The 23473-nt window shown below is 50.5% G+C and overlaps 2 protein-coding genes across 1 annotated transcript in view; one reads left to right on the top strand and one right to left on the bottom strand.

Annotated features, from left to right (window-relative positions):
* EMSY (EMSY transcriptional repressor, BRCA2 interacting) overlaps nt 1-23473 on the bottom strand; it is a 546562-nt gene that overhangs the window by 281985 nt on the left and 241104 nt on the right.
* Nucleotides 17485-23473, top strand: part of LOC118627780 (guanylate cyclase D-like) — a 36001-nt gene continuing 30012 nt past the window's right edge. Inside the window, exons 1-2 of the mRNA XM_036258227.1 lie at nt 17485-18176; nt 22357-22652. Coding sequence (XP_036114120.1) covers nt 17525-18176; nt 22357-22652 — 948 coding nt within the window. The 5' untranslated portion in view covers nt 17485-17524. The remainder of the gene's footprint in view (nt 18177-22356; nt 22653-23473) is intronic.

Consider the following 23473-nt stretch of genomic DNA (forward strand, 5'->3'; position numbering starts at 1 on the left):
ATTTGTAAATATTGTACCTGCTTGCATCCCTGGGATGAATCCCACTTGGTCATGGTGAACAATATTTTTGATGTATTGCTGGATCCGATTTGCTAGTATTTTGTTCAGGATTTTGGTGTCTATGTTCATCAGGGACGTTGGCCTGTAGTTTTCTTTCTTTGTGGTGTCTTTTTCTGGTTTTGGAATTAGAATTATGCTCGCTTCATAAAATGAGTTTGGGAGTCTTCCTTCTTCTTAAATTTTTTGAAATAGTTTGAGGAGAATGGGTGTTAGTTCTTTTTTGAATGTTTGGTAAAACTCCCCCATGAAGCCATCCGGGCCTGGGTTTTTGTTTGCTGGAGGAATCTTGATTACCTCTTCAATTTCCTTAGTTGTTATTGCTCTGTTCAAGTTTTCTATCTCTTCCTGGCCCAGTTTTGAGAGACTATGTGTTTCTAGAAATTTGTTCATTTCACTTAGATTGTCGAATTTGTTGCCATATAGTTGTTCATAGTAGTTGTTAACGATCTTTTGTATTTCTGTGGTGTCGGTTGTTACTTCTCCTGTTTCATTTCTGATTTTGTGTATTCGGGTTCTCTCTCTTTGTTTCTTGGTGAGTCTAGCTAAGGGTCCATCAATCTTGTTTATCTTTTTGAAAAACCAGCTCTTTGTTTAATTGATCCTTTGAATTGTTTTTTTGGTCTCTATGTCATTTATTTCTGTTCTGATCTTTACTGTTTCCTTCCTTCTACTTGCTCTGGGGTTTTCTTTTTTTTGCTTGCTTTCTAGTTCTTTAAGTTGTGAGGTTAGATAGTCTATTAGAGATTTTTCTTGTTTCTTGAGGTAGGCCTGTAGTGCTATGAACTTCCCTCTCAGAACTACTTTCGCTGCATCCCATAGATTTTATGTTGTTGTGTGTTCATTTTCACTGGTTTCCAGAAAGTTTTTAATTTCTTCCTTGATCTCCTCGGTAACACATTCATTGTTTAATAATATGCTATTTAGCCTCCATGTGTTCAAACGTCTTTGCATGTTCTTATTGCAATTGATTTCTAGTTTCATACCATTGTGATCTGAGAAGATGCTTGATATGATTTCAATCTTCTTGAACTTGTAGAGACTTAGTTTGTGTCCTAACGTATGGTCTATCTTTGAGAATGTCCCATGTGCACTTGGGAAGAATGTAAATTCTGTAGTTTGGGGATGTAATTCTCTGTAGATATCTGTTAAATCCATTTGGTCTAGTGCTTCATTTAGAGTCTCTGTTTCCTTGCTAATTTTTTGTCTAGAGGATCTATTCAGTGATATCAGTGGGGTGTTGACGTCCCCTGCTATGATTGTATTGCTGTGGATTTCTCCTTTGAAGTCCTCCAGAAGATTTTTAATATATTTTGGTGCTCCTATATTGGGTGCATATATGTTTATCAAGGTTATATCTTCCTGTTGGATAGATCTTTCAATATTATGTAGTGGCCTTCTTTGTCTCTAGTTATGGCCTTCATTTTGAAATCTATTTTATCAGATATGAGTATAGCTACCCCAGTTTTTTTTTTCCTTTTTGTTTGCTTGGAAGATTGTTTTTCATCCCTTTACTTTCAACCTATGTAAGTCTTTTGTTGTGAGGTGGGTCTCTTGTTAACAACATATTTATGAGTCATGCTTTTTTATCCAATCAGCTACTCTGTGTCTTCTTCTTCTTCTTTTTTTTTTTTTAATCCTCACCCGAGGATATTTTTCCATTTTTTGTACAGATAGAGTGGGAGGGAGAGAGAGGAAGGGAGAGAGAGAGAGAAACATCAATGTGAAGGGACACATTGAGTGGCTGCCACCCACACGACCAACCAGGGCCAGGGACAAACTGCAACCGAAGTACGTGCCCTTAGCGGGAACCGAACCCGGGTCTCTCCGGACCGCAGGCCGACGCTCTAACCGCTGAGCCAAACTGGCTAGGGCCTCTGTGTCTTCTTATCGGAGCATTCAGTCCATTTACATTTAAGGTGGTTAGTGATATGTACTTATTTATTGCCATTTTTGCCTAGTACGATTATATTTTTCTTCCTATTTCTTCTACTAATTACAGCAGTCCTTTTAACATTTCTTGCAGTGCTGGTTTGGTGCTAATGTATTCCCTTCGCCTTTTTTTTTGTCTGGAAAGCTCTTTATTTGACCTTCTATTTTGAATGATAGCCTTGTTGGGAAGAGTAGTCTTGGATTCAGATCATTGTTTTTCATGAACTTGATTACTTTGTGCCATTCCCTTCTGGCCTGTAGTGTTTCTGTTGAGAAGTCAGCTGAGAGCCTTATGGGAGTTTCTTTCTAGGTAACCTGTTGCTTATCTCTTGCTGCTTTTAGGATTCTCTCTTTGTCTTTAATTTTTGGCATTTTAATTACTATGTGTCTTGGTGTGGGCCTGTTTGGGTTCTTCTTACTTGGGACTCTCTGTGCTTCTTGAACTTGAATGCCTTCTTCCTTCACCAAATTAGGAAAGTTTTCTGTCACTATTTCTTCAAATATATTCTCTAACCCTTGCTCATTTTCTTCTTTTTCGGGGACTCCTATGATGCGACTATTATTATGTTTTCAGTTATCCCACAGTTCTCTTAAGCTGTCTTCCTGTTTTTTAAATGTTTTTTCCTTTTGGTTTTCTGACTGGTTGATTTTTTCTACCCTGTCTGCTAATTCACTGATCCAGTCGTCAGCTTCCTCTACTCTGCTGGTTAGACCTTTTAGTGTGTTTTTTATTTGTGCTATGTCATTCTTGATTTCTTTTTGGTAGTTTTTAATTTCCAACTGGTTGATTTTCAACATTTCTATGTTTTAATCATGGTGTTGATGTCCTTACTCATGCTGTTGAGCTTCCTCAAGAGCATGGCTCTGAATTCTAGCTCTGTGAACTTGCTTAACTCCTCCTCATTTATCTCATCTTCAATAGAGGTCTCTTGTTCTTTCATTTGGCATTTATTTTTTGTTTCACCATTTTGGCTATCTCAGCGGGTTTTAGAACGTGCCAAATTTTCCCTGTGGGTGTTGATGTTCTGCTGTTTGTGGCTCTTTCTACTGGGTTTGGATGAGCGTGGGAGGACCCACGTTAAACACAACTGTCAAGTCTTACTTTCCTGGGCAGAGTTGCAAGCCCAGGAATGGTTCAGTTATTCTCTAGCTTTTTGCCTGGAGGCTATCAGTTGAAGTTACTTGAAGAGCCTTGGCTTCTCAGTTGAATGAAAAACTCCCTCAGGTGTTCAGCATAAGGGGATTTCCCGAGGGTGGGGCAGATGCTGGTTGTTATTGAGCCTCAATTTGCATTTCAATGGCCCACAGGGTGGGGTTGAACCTCTGAGGGAGGGGCCGCCTCTCCCCAGAGCCCTGGGAAGGAGTAAGATGTCCACTGTCCTGTGTGGCCACAACTCAGCAAAAGCTCTGAGCTCCCTCCAAATCCCGAGTGTCCCCACACAGTTCCAGTCCAGTCCACCCTCCCTCTGCCGGAGCCTAAGGTGAGTGGCTGTGGCTTTTTTAGCATCTGAACCGGCTCTGCACTGTGGAGCCGCTTGGGACTTTAACCGGAGGGCGCTGCTCACAGCTAAGGCCGCTGCTGTCTGTGCGCTCCTAGACCCCCTCTCGCATCTCCGCAATCCTACCAGGATCGAGTCAGTGTCCCTGGTCCATCCAAGCAGCTTTTCTGTTACTTTTTCCTGACCATTTGTCTTTATTTTAGTTGTAATTCCAGTTTGGTCCTGGGAGATGGTCTGTGTAGCTTCCATTCACTCTGCCACCATTTTGGAATCAAAAATTTATTTTTTATTGTTGACAGTATTACAGATGTCCCCCATCCCTTTGCCCCCCACCATCCAGCTCCCACCCCTACATTCCAAGCCTGATCTGGCCACTGATTTTTCTGGGCTTTAGTTGTCTCCGCTGTAAAATGGGAGAGGGTTGGCTGCAGGAAATTCTAAGGCCCCTGCTGGCGCTGCCCGCTCCTGGCTCCCAACTCTGGCACATGGCCTGTTATGTGCCCCTGGCTTGATGCCTTGTCTTACTTCTCATACTCTTCCTCTCTGCCTCTGATTTCCTTGTAGTCTCTCTCCCTCCTCTTTCCATAACTTTATTTCCCTTTCTGAACATCTACTTCCTGCCCTGGCTGGTTTGGCTCCGCGGTTAGAGCCTCAGCCTGTGGTCCAGAGAGACCCAGGTTCGGTTCCTGCTAAGGGCATGTACCTTGGTTGCAGTTTGTCCCCCGCCCTGGTTGGGTCGTGTGGGAGGCAGCCACTCGAAGTGTCCCTTTCACATCGATGTTTCTCTCTCTCTCTCTCCCTCCCACTCTATCGGAACAAAAAATGAAAAAAATGTCCTCGGGTGAGGATTAAAAAAAGAAAATGTGAACATCTACTTTCTATCTTAACTTTTTTCTTGAATCCATTTCTCTCTTTCTCTGTTTCCCTTGCTTCTGACTCTATAGTCTCTGTTTCTCTCTGCCCTTCTCTCTGACTTCCTACCTCTTCCCCACCTATGACAATTTTGTTCTGAATCTTGTTTCTCCTTCTTATCCCATTACTACTTGATCACCGCTCCCTGACTCCTTGCCCAACATTGCTTTCTCAGCCTATTCCTGAGTCAGTGTTTCTGGGTCCCTACCCCTTTTCTGTCCCTGCCCAGAGTCTCCTTTCCCATTCGTGTCTGGCTTGGGACTGGGAGCTGGGAGCCGGTGCCACATGGCCCCAACCAGAGCCAGGCTCCTCCCTGTAATGGAAACCGCAGCTGTGAGGCTGGCTCCAGAGGGCACGTTGGGCCTAGTTGGCTGCTTCTGTCTCAAAGAAGCCCAGAGAATCAGACGCAGCACTTGAGCAGATGGGGTGTCCCATCTGCCAAAGCCCAAACCAAGACAGAGGGTGCCAGCTGCACGAGCAGTCTCATCTTAATTTTGTGTGTGTGCATGCATGCGTGAGCACACACACACACACACACACACACACACACACACCGGGCATGAACACTGGCCGTCATCTCTCATTGGGAAATGTTGCTGGCACTCCCTTAAAGGAAGCATCAGTTCACCTAAAGCATTCCTCCTCTCTTTGGAGTCTACTCTGGCCTTAATTGCCAGTTTCCAAGCCTCGGAACGTTCTCCACGTGGGCATGGATGAAGACCCAGTAGAAAGGGAAAATTCGTGGGTTAGAATCTGCCTTTGTTCCCATCAAACCTGTAAGGTATCTCTCTGAGGAAGAAAGAGAAACGGAGCCACAAAGGTGGGCAAAAGTTTTATTGAAGCGTTCCTGGGTGAGGTTCATTGGTCCACGTGGCAGGGGCCAGGAAAATCGTGCTTCTACTTTTGCCCAGGGAAGATTTATAGGGACGTTAGGGACCTGGGTGGGGTGATTAGGTGTGGCGTCAGGTGACTGGCTAGCTGCTGGGGAGATTCGAACGTGGCGTATGTTGATTGGCTGGGAAGGGTGGTGGGACGTGACCAGGAGTGTCGCCTCAGCCACATCCGGGTAAGGCGGAGCCTCCCGAGTTAGGTTTCAATTTCTCCTCTGGCCATCCATTTCCGGGTCATGCAACTTCCCGGTCATGTGACTCCCTGGAGCTCGCCGGCTTTACAAAACCCACAGGTTCTGCATCTTGCAGTCTGGCCCCATGCTTTCTAGAATCCAGCTCTAACATACGTTTGCTGGGCAACTCCCTACCAGTGCCAGAAACACCTGTCACCCCACACAAACCTCACAGCAACCCTGGAGGCAGGCACAATTGTCCTCCATTCCTCAGTAAGCAGGCTTGGGCTCCCAAGGTCACAGGCCAGTCAGAGGCAGAATTTATAACCTGCACAAGTCTGATCTGCCCACATTGTCCATTACCCACCGTGACAACACAACGGTGGGCATTTGACAGTGGGAGAAGCTAAGAGAGCCTGTGGAAGCCGACCAAGGCTTGGAGAAGGAATAGCAGAACTAAGCGCAGTCAGGTCTGAGATCCCAGTAGGCACCATGTCTCAGTCAGTTTCTGACCAAACGCTTGGGTCTGCATGACAGGGGTGAGGGAGTGTGGCACTCAAAGTTGGGGGCCACATCACTGGTAGCACACCTTTAAAGGAAGCAAGAAGGCCCCAAAGAGTGGCCTCGGACGTCAGCGTGAGGAGTGGCATTGCCTGTTTGGAGGTGCCTGGCTGGTGGTCTGATGGTACAGGGAGGACCATGCTTCTTCCCGACTCACTGCCCAGGCCCCTTGACATCGAGCCAGAGTGGGCTCCTCAGGCCTCCAGGGCGTCGGGTCGGCTCTGTGCACTCGGTCTCGCTCCCAGCGTGGTTCTCTCTACAGACACCATGCCGGGCCTGCCCTGTCTCGGGTACTAGGGCCATGGACAATACTTTAACAGTGCTTCGGGCTGCAAACTCCCAGCCCCGTGCCCTCCGGGGTGCTGGCCGAAACCTACCTGATGAGTGTAGCTCCCTTCTCAAGGTTTTCTGGATTCTCCCATGTATTCCTTGCTATTTGCTGCTGGCTCTTGTCAGCTGGTGGGTCTCACCAGGCTGCCCGTGTTGCTTCTCTCCGCTCAGTCATCTTGCCAAGACTGGGGTGAAGCGGCAGGCCAGCTCATCACCCACACGTACTTGAGGAGGGGAGGGGCCGCAGTTCGCCAGGCCGCAGAATCCATTCCAAAGTGAGCTGTTCCCACCGCCCTTTGTGCCTCCACCCTCCACTAGGCTGCAATCCTCTGCTTCCCCCTCTAGGCTATAGTAGGGGCCCTGACCTAGTTGCCTGTCTCCCTGGGAACCAAGGACAGAGCTGGCATGGAGTAGGGGATCAAAAAAGGTTGAAGTCCCAGATGAATGACGGTGAGAATCTCAACAAGCTGGACTCAGGAATGGGAGGTGCCCAGAGTAACATTATTAAGAATGAATGCCAAGACCCTGCTGGAGCTGGGACAGGGAACTGGGCCATGAGCTGCTGGTGGGAGAGGCAGGCCCCCCAGGTGGCACTCCACACTGGCAGAAGCAGGTTTAGACCACGGTTGGGTATGGTCCTTCTGCATTAGTCTGCAGCACCTCGGCAGGTTCCAGACACTGCCTTCTGCGTAGAAAAGGGGTAAACTGCAAGCGTCTCCCCCTGGGTCCTCTCCCAGGCTCAAGGCTTGCCCGGTGCATGCCACTCTCTGAAACAGGAACATCGCGGTGTGGACAACATTCCTCCTCGGGACCAGGCCGCAGCCCAGGCCTGGGGACCAGCGGACCAGCTTCCCATCTGGAGCCAGCTCGCTGTTTGTGTTCCGGGCTGGACACTCCCTCAGCCCAACAAGGCCAGAAAACGTTGTTCCAGAAAACGTTGGTTTCTGTTTATTTTTTTAAAGCATGTAGAACTGGGCTTAGCTTTCTGCAGGGTGCCGCCTGCCCACAGCTCATTCTGAGGCAGTTAGTCAGACCTGGTCCCTGCGATAAGTCCCTGGCAGAGATCGGGAGTGACGGTAACACATGAAGTAAACGCAGGAGGAGAAGCTCAGCCTCCTGAAACACCCCGTTAAGGTGGCAAATTCACACCTCGCTGCCGGAGGAGGTGAAAATGAAATTCCACAATAAAATGTGAATTTCCACATTACGGAGGTACACTTGAAGCTCCTGGGTGGGCTGGCAAGTGGGTATCTGGTATCTACCCCTGGCGGCAGGATGAGCTCACTTGATTCTGTCTCCAAGAATCTTCCCAGCCTCTGAGCAGCGTCCCTCACAAAACGTCCAGGGTCTTGCCTACATCTGTCTTCATTCCCCAGAACCACTCTGATCCTAACAAAACAGGCTCTATTCTCAGAGAAATCTCATTAGGCACTTCAGAGACCACCTTTCCTTCCCACCTGGTACTTGTAAGTCACACACCGGTCTGAGCCACACATGCCTCATGGCTGAGCTGAGGGCCTCTAGGTCCTGAGCAGATTCTAGAGCAGCGGTTCTCAACCTGTGGGTTGCGACCCCTTTGGGGGTCCAATGACCCTTTCACAGGGGTCGCCTAAGACATAACAGTAGCAAAATTAGTTATGAGGTAGCAACAAAAATAATTTTATGGTTGGGGGTCACCTCAACTGTATTAAAGGGTCGTGGCATTAGGAAGGTGGAGAACCACTGTTCTGGAGTGTATCTTGATTAATCCTCATGACAGGCCCAGAAGGTACACTTATTTCTCCATTTGACAGAAGGGAATGGGCTCTGGGGTGTGCAGTCCTCTCCCCGAGGCCCCTGTTATTGGAGGCGGGATGCCTGGGTCTGCCTCTCAGCCTGTGCTCTTTGCGCCTCCCCACTGCGGCCACGGACTCCAACCTGGTCCTCTGTGCCTGAGTCTTCCCCAGCCGGAGCTGCCAACAAGCTCCAGGCCAGGCCCAGTGCTGGCTGCAGGTGTGCCCTCCTGCAGGAAGCCGGTTACTGCCAAGAAACTCTATTTAGGGCAATTAATGGGGCCTTGGTGCCCTCTGCTGGATAAAGACTAAAATACTAGCCTGAGTCAACACTGGTTATTAATGTCTTCTTCAAAAGGGCATTTATTTCCTCATCTATTCATTTGTTCATCAATCCATCCATCCATCCATCCATCCATCCATCCATCCATCCATCCACTCATCCATTCACTCATCCACTCATCCATCCACTCATCCACTCATCCATCCACTCATCCATCCATCCATCCATCCATCCATCCATCCATCCATCTCTGGTTTCACTGATGTCCTGTAGGCACCATTGTCATTCACTGGGGCTCATTGCAAAGCCCCCAACTCCTGCTCTGTTCCAGATCTTGTGACACGAAGACAGAAACAAGGAAGCCCCTCATCTGTGTGCCCCTCTCCTGTTTGCAGAGCACCTTTGCATCCAGTATACCCTGTCCCCATTATAGCCCTAAGGAGCCTTAAGATCCCCATTTATCTGGTGAGGAAGCGAGGTCCAGAGAGGCCAGGCAGTGTGGCACAGTAGACTCTTCGGGACAGAGACTGGTTTCAATCAGGGCTCTCTCGTTTACTAATCGTCACCTCAGTCAAATTTCTTAAGCTGTATGAGCCTCAGTTTCTCATCTGTAAAGTTAACTCACCCAACTTATATTTATTTTGTATTTAATATGTGACAGGCTTGGCTTTGAGGGTACAGCAATGAACAGGACTGGAAAGGCCGTGCTCCTCTGAACTCTACACTGTGGGGGTGATAATGGTGCTTAAATCAGATGAGAATATACCACAGTGCCAAGTAAGGGCACTTATGTCATGTCATTGTTATTACCTGTATGAGGACTATGGAAGGATACAGGGATGCTTTCCTGGGAAAACAAAAGATGAGGGAATGTTTGACATATTGTTGTGTTTTTTTTAAAAGCAGCACATATTGGGGTTCAGAGCATGGACTCTGGAGCTCAATTGCTTGGTTCAAGATTCCAGATTCTGACATGTAAGAGCTGTGTTCTTCAGTAAGTAATAACCACTCTGTACTTAAGTTTTCTCATCAGCAAAATAGTGACAATAATTCAACACACACTTATTGCATATCTAATACGTGCCAGGCAGGGTCTTGGGGATCCAGACATGAACAAGACAGAAAAGGCCTGTCCTATCTCTTAGGAGTGTGATGATTAAATGAGTTATTACACACCAAGCACCAAGAATAGTCCTAAACGCAGTGTGTAATATGTTTGCTGTTGTGATTATCCTGACTGTTGCAAAGCTCTATGGATTTTTTTTATTGCTTCTCTATGTTGGTGACACTTCTTGGCTATCCGGGGCTAACGAGGATGATAGCTTACTCTGTGGGCAGAGAGTACAGGACAGGGACCAGGGTGTTGAGGTCAGAGAGAAGCAGGTTTCTCAACCCAACAGAACAGAAGCCTTAACAGCTGAGCAGCCGCCATAGGGCAACCGGCCCTGGGAGCGTGAGCGGCCTGTGACCAGGGGAACTGTGCAAATAGAGGTGGAGACACCACCGGGAGTCCTAGCCTGTCGGAGAGGTGGCACAGAGACCACTTACTGCTCCTCCTTCAGCTCAGGGCTTCCATTTTTCTGGGGACAGAGTGAACTCTAATACCCCTGGAGAGAACCCCCAAGATGGAGGGGAACCGGTCAGGTCAGTATTGACTCCTGGTGATGACCACCAAATCATCTGGCTGCCACCCCCTTGTCTCAACCCTGATGCCAGGCCACTGCCCTCTGCTTGTGTCCAAGACCTGCGCACCCTTCCCAGGAACTGCCTCCTGGTCCTAGACGTGCCCTCTCCACTACTTGCCTCGGACCAGCTGCCCAGCTAATGCTGTGGCATAGAGATAAACCTCCCCTGCCAAGCCCTGCCCAAATGGCAGGTTCACGGGCAAAATAAATGGTGGTTGTGAAGCCTTAAGTCTGAGGTGATTCCCCAGCATTAGGTAACTAGAACATGACACCCCCCGAAGCCTTCCTTGGCTCTGCCCAGGCAGCTGATCCCTTCTTCTGGCTTCGTGCATACCTCGTGCTTCCGTCAGAGTGGTTGGTGCCACTGAACTTCCTCCGTAGAGGCGAACACCAGACCGCGGGCCCCTCAGAAACAGCAACCATGTCTGATTGCAGGGCTGGGCACCCAGGACAAGTTGGTTAAAGGCTCAGTTTGGTCAGACGAGCCCTGGCAAGAGCAGGACCTGAAAGGCCATGGATACTGGGGGGATGGCAGGATAGCCTGGAGCTCTTGCCGGGGACGTGAGCCCTGATGGGACCACTGTGAGTCGAGTCGCCTGAGGCCTTCGGGTGCCTAGTGCATGAGGTGCAAAGCCAGGAAGACAGACAGGCCTCAGGGATAGGTGTCTTCCAGATGAAAGAAGACTCAGGCCCCGGCTGGGTCCCAGGCCTGCCTGTCAGCTGCACGTGTTGACCCCGACCCTCTCTTTCCGGGCTCGCAGATGGCACGGGCACGTGCCTGGCACTCTCTGAGCTGCACGTTTGCTCCTGTCACTCCTTGCTCCCTATGTGCCTCCTGCAACCTGACCCTGGGAATACCTCCCCTTTGCCAAGGCCTGGATGGACTGAAACCGCCTGCCCACGGACTCTCTCAGGGAAGAATCGTGCCAATGTCTTACATTTGCCCGCCCAGATTCTCTCCCTGCCTTTACCCACCCCTTCTGGGCCCAAGGAGGCTGATCTATATAAACAATATCCCCAGGTCTCTTGCCTCCCTAATGAGATTGAAATGCCAGAGCCGCCTTGGAATATGTGTAGGAGTCTGAGGCTCGGGAGGGTGGGTGTGTCGGAGCTGGTCTGTCCCAGGCAATCTACTCTCAGCCCTGGAGAAACTGAGGACACTCCCCTCGCCAGCGCATTGAGGACTGCATGCACGGTGGGGGGAACCTCACCATCCTTTCAGAACTGCGGTGCTCGTCCTCTGTAAGCCGGAGGGGGCCGCGAGGGTGTTGTCACAGAAGGTCCTGATCTCCGTGTGGATAGTGGGAGCTGCTCTTAGCGGTGAACACAATGACCACATGAAGCCACAGACATGGAGTGGTTATCAGTCCTTGGGTGTTTTAGGGGTTTGTGGGGATGGCTAATTAACCACAGGGTCCCTGTGGGGAAATGCATGGAAGCCTTCCAAAGTGCTGCTAGACACATGGAGAAAGAAAAATTCCAGGTCTGCCGGGAGGAAAACTCAAGTCACCACCACGTGGGTGCATCACCTTCTACCCGGGGCCCAGACGGAGCCGCTCAGGCTCAGAGCTCCTGACTGAGCTCAATTCTGGGTCCCTCTGAGGAAAGCGTGGGTCATGATTCTTCCTCCAAGGGGTCCTGTGATCATTTTCCAGGTTGATGGTTCTCTGGGGAAAGGAAAACCCCCAGCCCATTGAGGAGGTTACTAGGTATGGCTCTGGCCGGCTTTGAAGCAAGCTCCCAGGAGTTGTGCGGCAACCTGAGGGCATTTGGAAGCGGCTCCTTCCCTACTTGAGCCTCCAGATGAGGACTCGCCCTGACTGAAGCCTTGGTTGCAGCCTGTTAGACTCTCAGTAGAGGTTCCAGTTAAGCTGTGCCCAGACTTCTGACCTACAGAAACTATAATATGTATGTTTTGTTTTATTCCTCACCCGAGGACATTTTTGCATGTATCTTCAGATGAGTGAGAAGGAGAGACGGGAGAAGAGAGAGAGAAACATCGATGTGAGAGAGACACTTCAAGTGGCTGCCACCCACATGACCCCAAGCGAGGCAGGGACCAACTGCAACTGAGGTACATGCCCTTAGCGGGAACAGAACACAAGTTTCTCTGGGCCCCGGGCCGACGCTCTAACCGCTGAGGCCGGGGCATTAAGTTGCTAAGTTTGTGGCAATTTGTTATACAATGTCGAAAACTAATACAATGCGTGATATTTTAAAATGCTGGTTAAATTAGAAAAAAATCAGAATACTAAGTGTTGAGGAGGATATGGTGAAACTTGTACATTTTTAATGGTATTAACACTATTTTCTTTTATTATGCAGGTTTTAAAACATACACAAAAGTAGGAAGAATAATGCAATGAACCCAAGTACAACCATGGCCTAGATTCAAAAATTAAGATTTTCCATGCTTCATTTATTCCTCTTTCTTTGTATAATAATTTCTAACAAATCCCAGACATCATGTCATTTCCCCTTACATACATTCAAGTATGTCTACTTGAAAAATGTCCAATTTCTTACATAACCATCTTGCCATTATCACACCCAAAAGACTTAAAAGTAACCTTGTATTAGCTAATGCTCAGTCCATCTTCAAATATCTCCAATTATCTAAAGAATATCTTGGCTCAGTACATTTTTTTTTGAATGTGCAATATGAAACTATATGCAACAAAAGCCTTAATAACTTTCCTATTCTTTGATCCAGTATGGCTATTCCTGAGGATTTATCATAAGGAAAAAATTCAAAACAATTACAAAAGCATGGTATCTACCAAAGAATTATTCACAATGGTGAGAATTTGCAAGCAGATCAGATACATAGTGCATCAGGCAGGGTAACTCTGGCAAACAGAGTCCTCACCAGAGTTCAATACTGGCAAATTAGAACGGGGAGGTGGCGGTAACGGCGTTGGGATTGGAAGCAGTTCAGAGACTGGTAACAGCAGGAATGCTCCCCCACTCCTGGCGGGAGGGACAGAGGGAGGAAGAAGGTGGTGGTACCTGAGTCCAGAAATTGGGGACACATAGGAAGGGGTATCTGAAGAGGCCAGAACCAGAGAGGAGACCCAGCCATCGTTGGGACACTGTCCAAAGCTCTCTCTCACACACACATAGAAAGAGAGAGAGAAATATCTCCTGGCCTCTCCCTTCTTCTTGCCCTCCAATCTCCGGCGAGTGTCTCCTGCTGGCTGAATCTGGCCAGAAGCCAGGGGCAGGGGATGCCAGCAAGTGAAGTTTTCAGGGTTAGATCCTGCGGGACAGAGGTCCCTCCCTGACTCCCTTTTGGGATCCCAGTCGGGTTTGGGAAGGTCAGAAAATGATCTGAGAGCAGGCAGGCATATGTCTGGCACATCGACAGGGGCCCTAAAATCCTTCCAGAACAAAATAAGGGCTAAATAAAAAGATCCAACATAAAGATGCTTTCTAAGCTATGACACATCTGCTCTGTGTTCCTTGACCATTAAATCATAAAGCTTGTGTAGAATCATGAAAAACACCCATACAGATTATAATATATAATTGCCAGTCTTTACTTTTCCTTTTTTATGCCACCTATCACTTTCTAACATAAAGATAAATCTACTTATTTATCGTGTTTATTGTTTGTTGACACACACATCACTCCCTACTTATGCTATAAAGTTAGTTCTGTGAAGGGCAAAGATGTTGGGATTTTTTGTTTCTTTGTTGATGGGTCTCTGGTGAACAGTGACGAAATATTGCTAAATGGGTAAGGTGGTGTGAAGAAGGAAAAATATAACAGTCACTTCACAAGGTGGTTGTAAGGGTTGTAAGGGTTAAGTGAGAGGGAGTATTATGATCTCTACCACATGGTAGACACTTGGTGTACTTAGTGAAAGTTCACTTCACCCAGGTAGATGAGAGCAGGTGGGGGAGGAAGAGCTGACAGTCCACTGGAGAGTGGGGTCTGTCTCCCCATAAAGGTCCACCCTACAAAGGAAGATAGAAAAGCTTTCATTATAATTCCCAAAGAACCAATGTGGTAAGACGAGCAGAAACCTGGATCTATTATCACCCCTCCACTTACTAGCTCTGTACCCTTGGTCAAATTACCTAACCTCTCTGGGTTGTACTTTCTTTATCTATAAAGTGGGGATACGGTGATAGTAATACCTGTCTCAGTGGGTTGACCAAATAGTGTTGGCACATAGTGAATGCTCAATAATGTGTTTACTTTAGCGCTGGCTCATCCTTCCTCCTGGGAGTCCCAGCCTGGTCTGGAGCTGTCCAGAGTCCTGAAGACACCCTCCCTCCCTGTCTCCCTCCTCCTCTCCCTCCCTCCCTCCCTCCCTCCCTCCCTCCCACCCTCCCTCCCTCAGGTCCTCTCTCCTTCATTTGCTCCTTCCTTTCTGGCGTGGTTCCCCAGAGCTCTGGAGTCTGAACAGATCCAATTTTCCAAGTGGCTTCTTCAGGTTCCTGAGGGGGACAGGAAAGGAACGAGCCATATATGAAGCACTCCTCAGGCAAGAGTCCCTGGAAGCGAGGCAGCAGGCTGTGAGCACGCAGCCTGTGGTGGCAGTGGGGGCTCCCCAGGCCAGAGGCCATTTGAAGAGCTTGGCATCGAGGACCCTGGTGCAGGAACCGAGGATCCCCAAAGAGGCAGTGAGGCAGCCCCAACAGCGCAGTACAGCAGGTGGGTCTCAGGGACCTGTCCTGGAGGCAGGCAAGAAGGACCAGGTGGGGCATCAGGAGGGTGACCCTTGGATACAGAGGTTGAAGGAGCCTTGACTCTGACAAGAATCCCCCACCCCCCATCCCTGGGTTCCTGTCATCTTTGCTAGTTGGATGTTTTGTCTGTTAATGTAGCTAAAGGCATCTTCATCTTTTCGGGTTATGATAGTGTGGAGTTGGCCACCTCAACGAACTTGGTTCTATGAGCCAAGCAATCTGTGGCTAACAGCACAAAAGGCCTCTCCCCAGGAAGGTGGTGCACTAACCCACTGTGCCAGGGCAGGAGCACTGGCAGCCCACATACCCGGGGGAAGGTCTGCGAGGGGGGACATGCCAGCTTCAGAGACAAAAGTCACCCATTTCCTGATTTTTATTAACGGCTTGGACATGAGAGCTGAAGGATCTTTAGAGACCTAAACAGCTATATGAAGCCCTCCATGTACAAATGGAAAAGCCGAGGCATAGAGAGAAATGTGGCCTCCATCCCACAAGTGAGCAGCAGAGCCGTGGCTAGAGCTGGCTCCTGCCCTGGCCCCGGCTGACCCCGACACCGGCCGCAGCCTCCTCTGCGTCCCGCAGGCCATCTGGTACACAATTCCCGGGACACCGAGTGTGGCCACGGCAGTGGGGCAGGGGAGCGGCTGCTGCTTCGTGGGACCTGGGGAAGGCCCTTCCTCTGGGAAGCCAAGCTCTGGCTCAGCCTTAACGTTCAGGGAGACCTCGGACAGTCACTACCCAGAGTCAGTTTGCCTCCTCTCAGGGCCTCTGGGAACACAGGCCAAGCAGCAGGTCACAGGCGCTTTGGGAAGTGCAGATCAAGAGGCAAGGTGGCTGTCGGTAGTACCAGCCACATATGCTCACGTTCCCAGCCAGAAATGATTAGCTCTCCGTGAGCCCAGAACAAGCCCAGCTCCTCCAAGGGGCTCCTCCTGAGGGGCGGGGGTGCCAGGAGACCTCTTTGAGCAGCAGGCAGAAGAGGAGGGAGGGTGCAGAGGCCTCCTCACAGGCTGGCAGAAGAGCAGCCGCCCCCCTCCCCGAGCCCTGAGCTGGGAGGATGGGCCCCAGAGCCGAAGGAAGTGCAGTCGGCCCAAACCGGGCTCTTCACAGCTGGAGAGGCTGAGGCTCTGAGGGGGGCGGAGGCAGGGCTGGGGCGGAAACTCAGGCGTCCACCTCCCGTCCAGCTCTCCTTACACCACAGGGCACCTGCCTCCCCGCAAAGATCCAAAGATAGTGACAACTATGCCATTGGTAAGCACCCACTTATTCCCCTTTAGTAAGTGCTACTTACTTACCTACTGACCACACGAGTATCCCCCCGTGCTCTGCTCATTTCAGCCTCCACACCACAGTACCAGGAAGCTGCTCTCATCTCCATTTTACAGATGAGGAAACAGGCTCAGAGAAATCAAGCGTCTTGCCCAAGGTCAGGGGCTAGGGAGTGATACAATTAGGGCTTATTCCTCTCCGTGATTCCAAGGCCCTTTGTATTCCTCCGCTCTGACCATAATTTCTAAGGCCCTCCTCTGCACGGACCATCGCTGTTGGTGTTGGGAGCGTGGGTGCTTATTCTCTGAATCTACACTTCCAAGTGTCGGCTCGTTCCAGCCGGGCCTCCCCTGGAAGCCCTCCCTGAGCCTCCTTACTGGCCCTGCCTACTGCCTGCACTGTGGTCAGCTCTGCTCTTGGCTGAGACCCGTCTCCCTACCAGCCCAGCAGTTTCTGAGATGGGATCTCGTGCCTTCCTGGGGCACCCGCGGTGGAAGGCTGCTGGCTGCGTGAGTGGTGTGGGAGGGCCTGGCTGAGTCCTGTGGGTGGGGAAGGGCAATGCCAGGGATGCAGGCACAGGCCAGGAAGGAGTTGCGGGCTGCAGGATGGATCGAGGTCCTGGAACCATGGACGGAGTGGGGAATGCCCCAGTCCAAGTGTCCTGGTCAGGAAGGTGCTCCATTCAGTTCCCCTTAGTTCCTCATCTGTTCAAGAAGGATAGGCAGTCCTTTGTCTGCACAGCACTGTGTGGGGCTCGGAGAAGGAACGGGGCACAGTCATTGTAAACGCTCTAGCCACGGGCACGCATGGGGGGTGGGGGGGGCTGCCTGTGCCCAGCTCTGCTTACACTGTGGAAGCCATGGATTCCAGCAGGGCCTGGGGGTGGGGGTGGGGGGTGGGGAGAGGGCTCCGAGGGCACCAGGGCAACGTGGCCCACCTTGGAGGATGAGTGCAGGAAGAGGTGATAGTAACCGATCAACAGAGGTAGGATGTACAGAACGCCTAAGTACCAGACACTGTGACAAGTGCTTTACATTGGGTCACTTAATCATCACAACTCCATGAAGTAGGTCTCATTATCCATGTTTCACAGAAGAGGAAAATGGGGCTCAGAAACTTCAGAGACTGGTGTAGGGCACACGGATGGGGAGCAGTGAGCGGGTCTGGCAAGCTCCAACTCTGGAGCCCACCTACCCGGGACCATGCATGGGCGTCGTGGGGTCTTCCAACATCGTGGGTCCAAATCCCTTGTTTTACCAATGAGGAGGCTGTGGTTCTGGGAGGGGTGTCTGCCTCAAAATTATGTAGAAAGTACTGGCAGAAAATGCTAGAAATCTTGTCATCTTCCTTCCCCAGGAACGCAGCGGGGCTTGTGTCCTGAAGGCTGGTGCTGGATGCTGCCGCACAGGAAGACTTGCCTGGCCTGCCCGAGTCCGTGGGAGTCCACTTTCCGCTGTCCAAGGATGGACCCTTCTCTGCCATTTCTTTCTTCGGCTCTTTGGGGTGCCCTTCTGTGGGCTGGCTCCCTCCCCAGTCTGGCCTGGGGGGCAGGGACATTCACCCTGGGGGTTCTGGGTCCCTGGGACTGTGACCCCATCTTTGCCCGGGCTCTCCCCAGCGAGGCTGCCCAGCTGGCTGTGGACCGAGCCAACCAGGACTCCTCACTGGTGCTGGGCTCGCAGCTGGCGTCTGTGGTCCTTCCCACAGGCTGTGATACCCCTCACGCCCTGGCCACATTTCTGGCCCACAAGAACTCTGTAGCTGCTTTCGTGGGTCCCGTCAACCCTGGTTACTGCCCAGCGGCAGCCCTGCTGGCCCAAGGCTGGGGCAAGACCCTCTTTTCCTGGGCATGTGGGGTTCCAGAGGGAGGAGGTGAGCTGGTGCCCACTCTGCCTTCGGCTGCCCACGTGCTGTTGTCCATCATGAAACATTTTGGCTGGGCTCGTGTGGCCATCGTGTCCTCCCACCAGGACATCTGGGTGGCAACAGCCCGGCAGGTGGCCATGACTCTCAGGACACACGGGTTGCCTGTGGTGCTGGTGACTTCTCTGGGACCCGGGGAGCAGGGGGCCACAGAGGTCCTGAAGCAGCTCTGCGGCGTGGACGGCCTGAAGAGTAAGTGCACACGGTGCTCCCTCCTGGGGGCAGCCCGAACCTCACGTGGCTGCTGATGGGGAGTTTCCTCCGCATCAGACACCAGGCTGAGCACTGACGCTGACCCCGAAATGAACCTCCCGGCAGCCCTGTGAGCTCGTCCTGCTGAGGTCTGCTCTCTGCAGCTCAGAGAGGGAAGTCACACACCCGAGCACACAGCTGGCGAGCAGTTCAGCCGGATTCTGAGTGCTGGTTCAAACGTCAGCTGTGGAGTGGGAGCCAAGGGCTGTCTTCGTTCTCGCCTGGGGCAGTGATGGAAACGAGAGGGTCGGAAGGGAGCCCCAACAAGGGCGCCAGAGCCTTTCTGTTGTCTGGAGTTCAAGTCAGACCTTTCATGGGTTCATTGATTGATGGATAGCTTCCTGAATTTATCAAGCCCCCGCTTCGCTGCGTGCGGGGTGCTGGGTTGATGCTCCAGGTGATGATAGAGAGGTCAAGGCCATCCCAGGAAGCAGAGGCCTGGAATCAGCGGAGGCATGGGGCTGGGCCCTGGGGGACCAGAGGAGACTTATTGGAGGAGGTGACACTTGACCCATCTTTAAGAAAGTAGTTAGCCTGGGACAGGCATGGTAGAGTGGGTATAGGAAGAAGTGTTACTGGAAGACAGAAGGGATCTTAGAGTTAATCAAACCCGGGTTTTTCAAATGGTGGGTCATAAACCAACTTAATGAATCATAACTAGCATCACAAAAATAAGAAAGAGAATAAAATAAAACATGATAGAGAACAATGGACTTGTGTAGAATAGAATAAAATAGAATGAAATAGCCCTGGCTGGGTTGCTCAGTGGTTAGATCATCAGCCCACGGACCAGAGCGTCACGGGCTTGATTCCGATCAAGGGCACGTACCTTAGTTGCGGTTCTGTATCTGGCCTGGTGGGGGTCATGCGGGAGGCAACCAGTCAATGTGTCTCTCTCACATCGATGTTTCTCTCTTTCCCTCCCTCCTGCTCTATCTGAAGATAAATGGAAAAATATCCTCAAGTGAGGACTTACAAAAAAATAGGATAGAATAAAAAGTGAATTTGAGAGTGCATGGCAGATAGCAGGACCAAGTCTCGTTCTGTGAAGCTGCCTTTCGGTTTTGTGAGTGTACTTAAGTTCTACAGACTCAGTTTTCAGAGCAGACAGAGGTAAAATGTATTTCTTACTATTGGGCACTGGCGAAAGCGTTTGAGAGTCACTGAGACCCACCACCAAGCAGAGGGGATTGAGGGGCCTGAGGCCAGCTCCAGCGAGGAGGGGCGGCCTGGCTGCCCCGAGCTTGTGTGGCTGGCAGTGAAGTAGAGCAGAGTGGAGCATGGGACCTGGCCCTGGTGTCCCCCCCACCACTCAGGAATGGTGCCTCACTTCTCTGAGCCCCGTTTTCCAGCATGTGAAATGAGAATAATGAAACCTACCTCAGGAGGAGCAGATGTATGTGACCAAGTGTTTTGTAAACACCATTCAACCACCAGTCACTGCTCGTGCCTGACCCTGGGCATGTGGGGAGGAACTGGCTGGGCCCCAGCCGCAAGAGCTTGAGTCTGGCAAGAGACGGATGTGTATTTAGGCAACAGAGGAGCCCAGAGGTTGGGGAAGCTGATCTACTTGGGGGTGGGCAGGGCTTCACAGAGGAGGTGACATTAGGGCAGGGCCTGAAAATGAGAAGTTGATTGCAGGAGGGGATGAGGGGATGACATTCCAAGCACAGGGGTCAGCTGGTGCAAAGGGATGGAGGCAGCATGTTAACAGGACTAGGAGAACGAACAGTTCACCTCTCTGTCGCTGGAGACAGTGGCAGTTGGTGGGGGAAACCTCATCAGACTCCTCCAACACTTGCAGGAGATTGAGTGCCAGACACTGTGCTGACTTTCAGGAGCCAAGAGGAAAAGTGGTTAGAGGCACATTTTCTGGACTCAGATAGCCAGGATCCCACACTTAGCTTCCTACCAGCTGTGTGACCTCGGGCAAGTCGCTAAACTTCTCTGTGCTATAGTTTCCTCATCAACGATATGAGCCTAATAGAAGTCCTTACTTCAAAGGGTTGTGAAGATGAGATGAACTACTGCAGATAAACAGTTTAGGTTAAACCCTGCCCTGCACACAGTGAGCGCTGTTTACAATCAGAACAGGTTTTTACCCATTAACCTCCTCAGTTTTGCGCATCAGCTCCCTCTTGAGGTCAAATATAGAACAGCAGCTCCAGTTCTGGGTAAGAGAAAGGGGGAGGTTTGGTTAGAAGTGGAACAGAAGCCAGACAGAGGGGATGATACAGAGGAAGCCGTGGTTCTGTTTCCCCCAAGTCCTGGTGGGTCTCTCTCTAAGGCCTTCCCCACTATTCTGGGTCCAAGTGTGGGGGGCTCCTGCCTATGTCAACATAGCATGGCCACCCAGGGGCTCAACAGAGGCTGGGCTTCAAGCTCTGATTCCCACATGACGAGGATTCCTCAGGCCCCAGCGAGGACACCCTCAGCCTTCCTTGGTGGGTCCATGTTCCCAGATTTTTGGAGAAAGGGATTGCAGTAGGAACCTGCACCACATTCAAAGCAAGTGCTGGTCTTTTTCTGGCTGGGGTTGCAGCCCTGGTCAGGGACCCAAGATGCAGAGCACCTTTACCCTGGGCAGAAGTGTGGGAGCCTCACCTCGGGCAGGGCTCCCTTCTGGATGGAGTGCCTGGGGAAGAAGTTGGCTACCCTCTTACCCAGGGCCTATTTCTTCTACTAAAGGCAAAGGGGAACCAGAGCCATGGCTGAGATCACAAGCCAATGATAACTGGATAAACAAAATGTGGTGTATCCTTACTGTGGAATATTGTAGCCATAACAATGAAAGAAGTACTGATAGAGGCGATTATACGGATGAACCTAGAAAACATCGCACTAAGTGAAAGAAACCAGTCACAAAGGACCACATCTTGCATGATCCCATTTACGTGAAATGTTCAGAATAGGCAAATCCATAGAAAGCAGATGAGTCGTTAGTTAACTGGAGTTAGGGAGAAAGAAGAATGGGGAGTGACTACTCATGGGTACAGGGTTTATTTTTGGGGTGATAAAAATATTCTAGCCCTGGCCGGTTTGGCTCAGCAGTTGGAGCGTCGGCCTGCAGTACAGAGAGACCCGGGTTTGGTTCCCGCTAAGGTGGCAGCCACTCGATGTGTCCCTTCACGTCTATGTTTCTCTCTCTCTCTCTTCCTCTCTCTCTCCCTCCCTCTCTATCTGAACAAAAAATGGAAAAATGTCCTTGGGTGAAGATAAAAAAAAAAAAAAATTCTAGAATTAAAAAGTGATGGTTACACGACTGTGTGTATATACTGAAACCACAGAATTCACTTTTTTTGGAGTTGCATATTTCTAAAGGGTGAATCTGATGGTATATAAGTTATATCAAATTTATCACCCGAGGACATCTTTTGATATTTTGTTCAGATAGAGTGGGAGGGAGAGAGAGAGAGAGAAACATCGACGTGAAAGCGACACATCGAGTGGTTGCCACCCACACGACCCAACCAGGGCCGGGGACAAACTGCAACCAAGGTACGTGCCCTTAGCGGGAACCGAACCCGGGTCTCTCCGGACCGCAGGCCCATGCTCTAACCGCTGAGCCAAACCGGCCAGGGCTATATCAAATTTATCAAAGATTACAAATTGGGAGTCAGTCTCCAGGTTTAGATGCTGGCCCTGCCACCATGGAGGTAAAATGCTGGGGCTACTCCTTAATCTCTCTGGACCTTGGCTTTTTCATCTGAAAGTAGAATGGTGAACATACTTCTTATACTGTTGTAGTATCAAATGACTAAATGTTTGCAAAAGTTCTTCAGGACAAGCTGTCAGTATGCATCAGCAATTGTCAGAGGCAGCAGGGCAAAGGGGAGGTGGGAAGTTGGTCAAGATGATTGGGTGTGCAGGCTAGAAGGGCCATATTAATACAAATCTGTTTTTAGTTGAGGGGATCTTATTTTCAAATCAGGTCAAACCCCGATTTGGTGTCCTGGATATTCTTGTTACAGAGGGAGCAGATAGAGGGGATATTTCTCCTTTCCCCAGACTGAGGGGGAGGGGAGGGAGCTTGGCAGTGGCAGCAGAGGGTCTGGGGTGGCCTAAGGGCTCTGGGTTCCAGGGAACGGCTGCAGAAGTGAGCCTGCCTGTCTGTCTGCAGCTGTCGTGCTATGTATGCACTCGGCGCTCCTGGGCGGCTCCGAGCAGATGGCCCTTCTGAGACAAGCGTGGGCCCAGGGCCTGGCGGATGGGAGGCTGGTTTTCCTGCCCTACGACACCATGCTCTTTGCCTTGCCCTACCGAAACCGCTCCTACCCAGCCCTTGGCCACAGTGGGCCCCTTCGCGAGGTATACGATGCAGTGCTCAGCGTCACCCTGGAGTCTGGCCCCGTGGACATGGTCTTCAAACCTTCTGGGGCCAGTGGAGAGGTGGCTGCTCGCCTGGAGCCAGAGCAGGTGGGTCAGTGCGGACTCTCACAGGGTCAGCACGGGGCACGGGCAGGTGTGCAAGTGCTCCTCCCCCGCCAGGCCTCCCTGCCTCGGCCAGCTGCTCACCTGGCCAGCCAGTCTCACCTCCACTGTGGGCACATGACACACCCCTTATCTGATAAAGTAACTTTGTCTAGCCCCTGATATACTCTCTCTCTTTCTTTTATAGGGGGGGATGTGTGTGTCTGTCTGTCTGTCTCTGTCTCTTTTCTTTCTCATATTGTTCACTCTTTTGGCCTGCTTGGTCAATTCTCCTCTTGAGTCTCTTTTGCTTTTATTTTTCTATCTCTGACTCAATTCCTCTACTTGTCATTTCTGGCCCAGTTGTGCTTTCTCTTGCAGACATTCATCGCCTCCTTTTTCTGTGTCCCTCTAGCAGATTGTGAAGATCCGAAGGCGGTTTGGGGAGTGTGGGAGGGTGGGAAGGTTCCTGAAGTCATTGCTGTGAATCTGAGGAGTGGTGGGTGGGGACTGTGGCTGCCGCTCGGTTCTGGCTCACAGGACTCAGGTGGCCGTGCTTCTTGATGATAAGAAGACAATGGTGTCTAGAGGCAGTGACAGGGATTCAGATGCTGACGGAGGGTCATTCAACCAGTGGTTCATCTGACAAATGTGAATTGAGTCCTTCTCAAGTGCCACTGTGTGAGGTGACAGGGACACGCTGATGAACAAGACAGAGCTGGCTTTCAAGGAGCTTCCATTCTGTTAGGGTGAGATAGACAATCACCATGCAACCCAATAACAAAATCTTATAGTAATAATGTCAGTAAAATAAAACAGGGTAAAGT

This window comes from Molossus molossus, unplaced genomic scaffold, assembly GCF_014108415.1.
Source record: "Molossus molossus isolate mMolMol1 unplaced genomic scaffold, mMolMol1.p scaffold_m16_p_13, whole genome shotgun sequence".
NCBI classification, from domain to species: domain Eukaryota; kingdom Metazoa; phylum Chordata; class Mammalia; order Chiroptera; family Molossidae; genus Molossus; species Molossus molossus.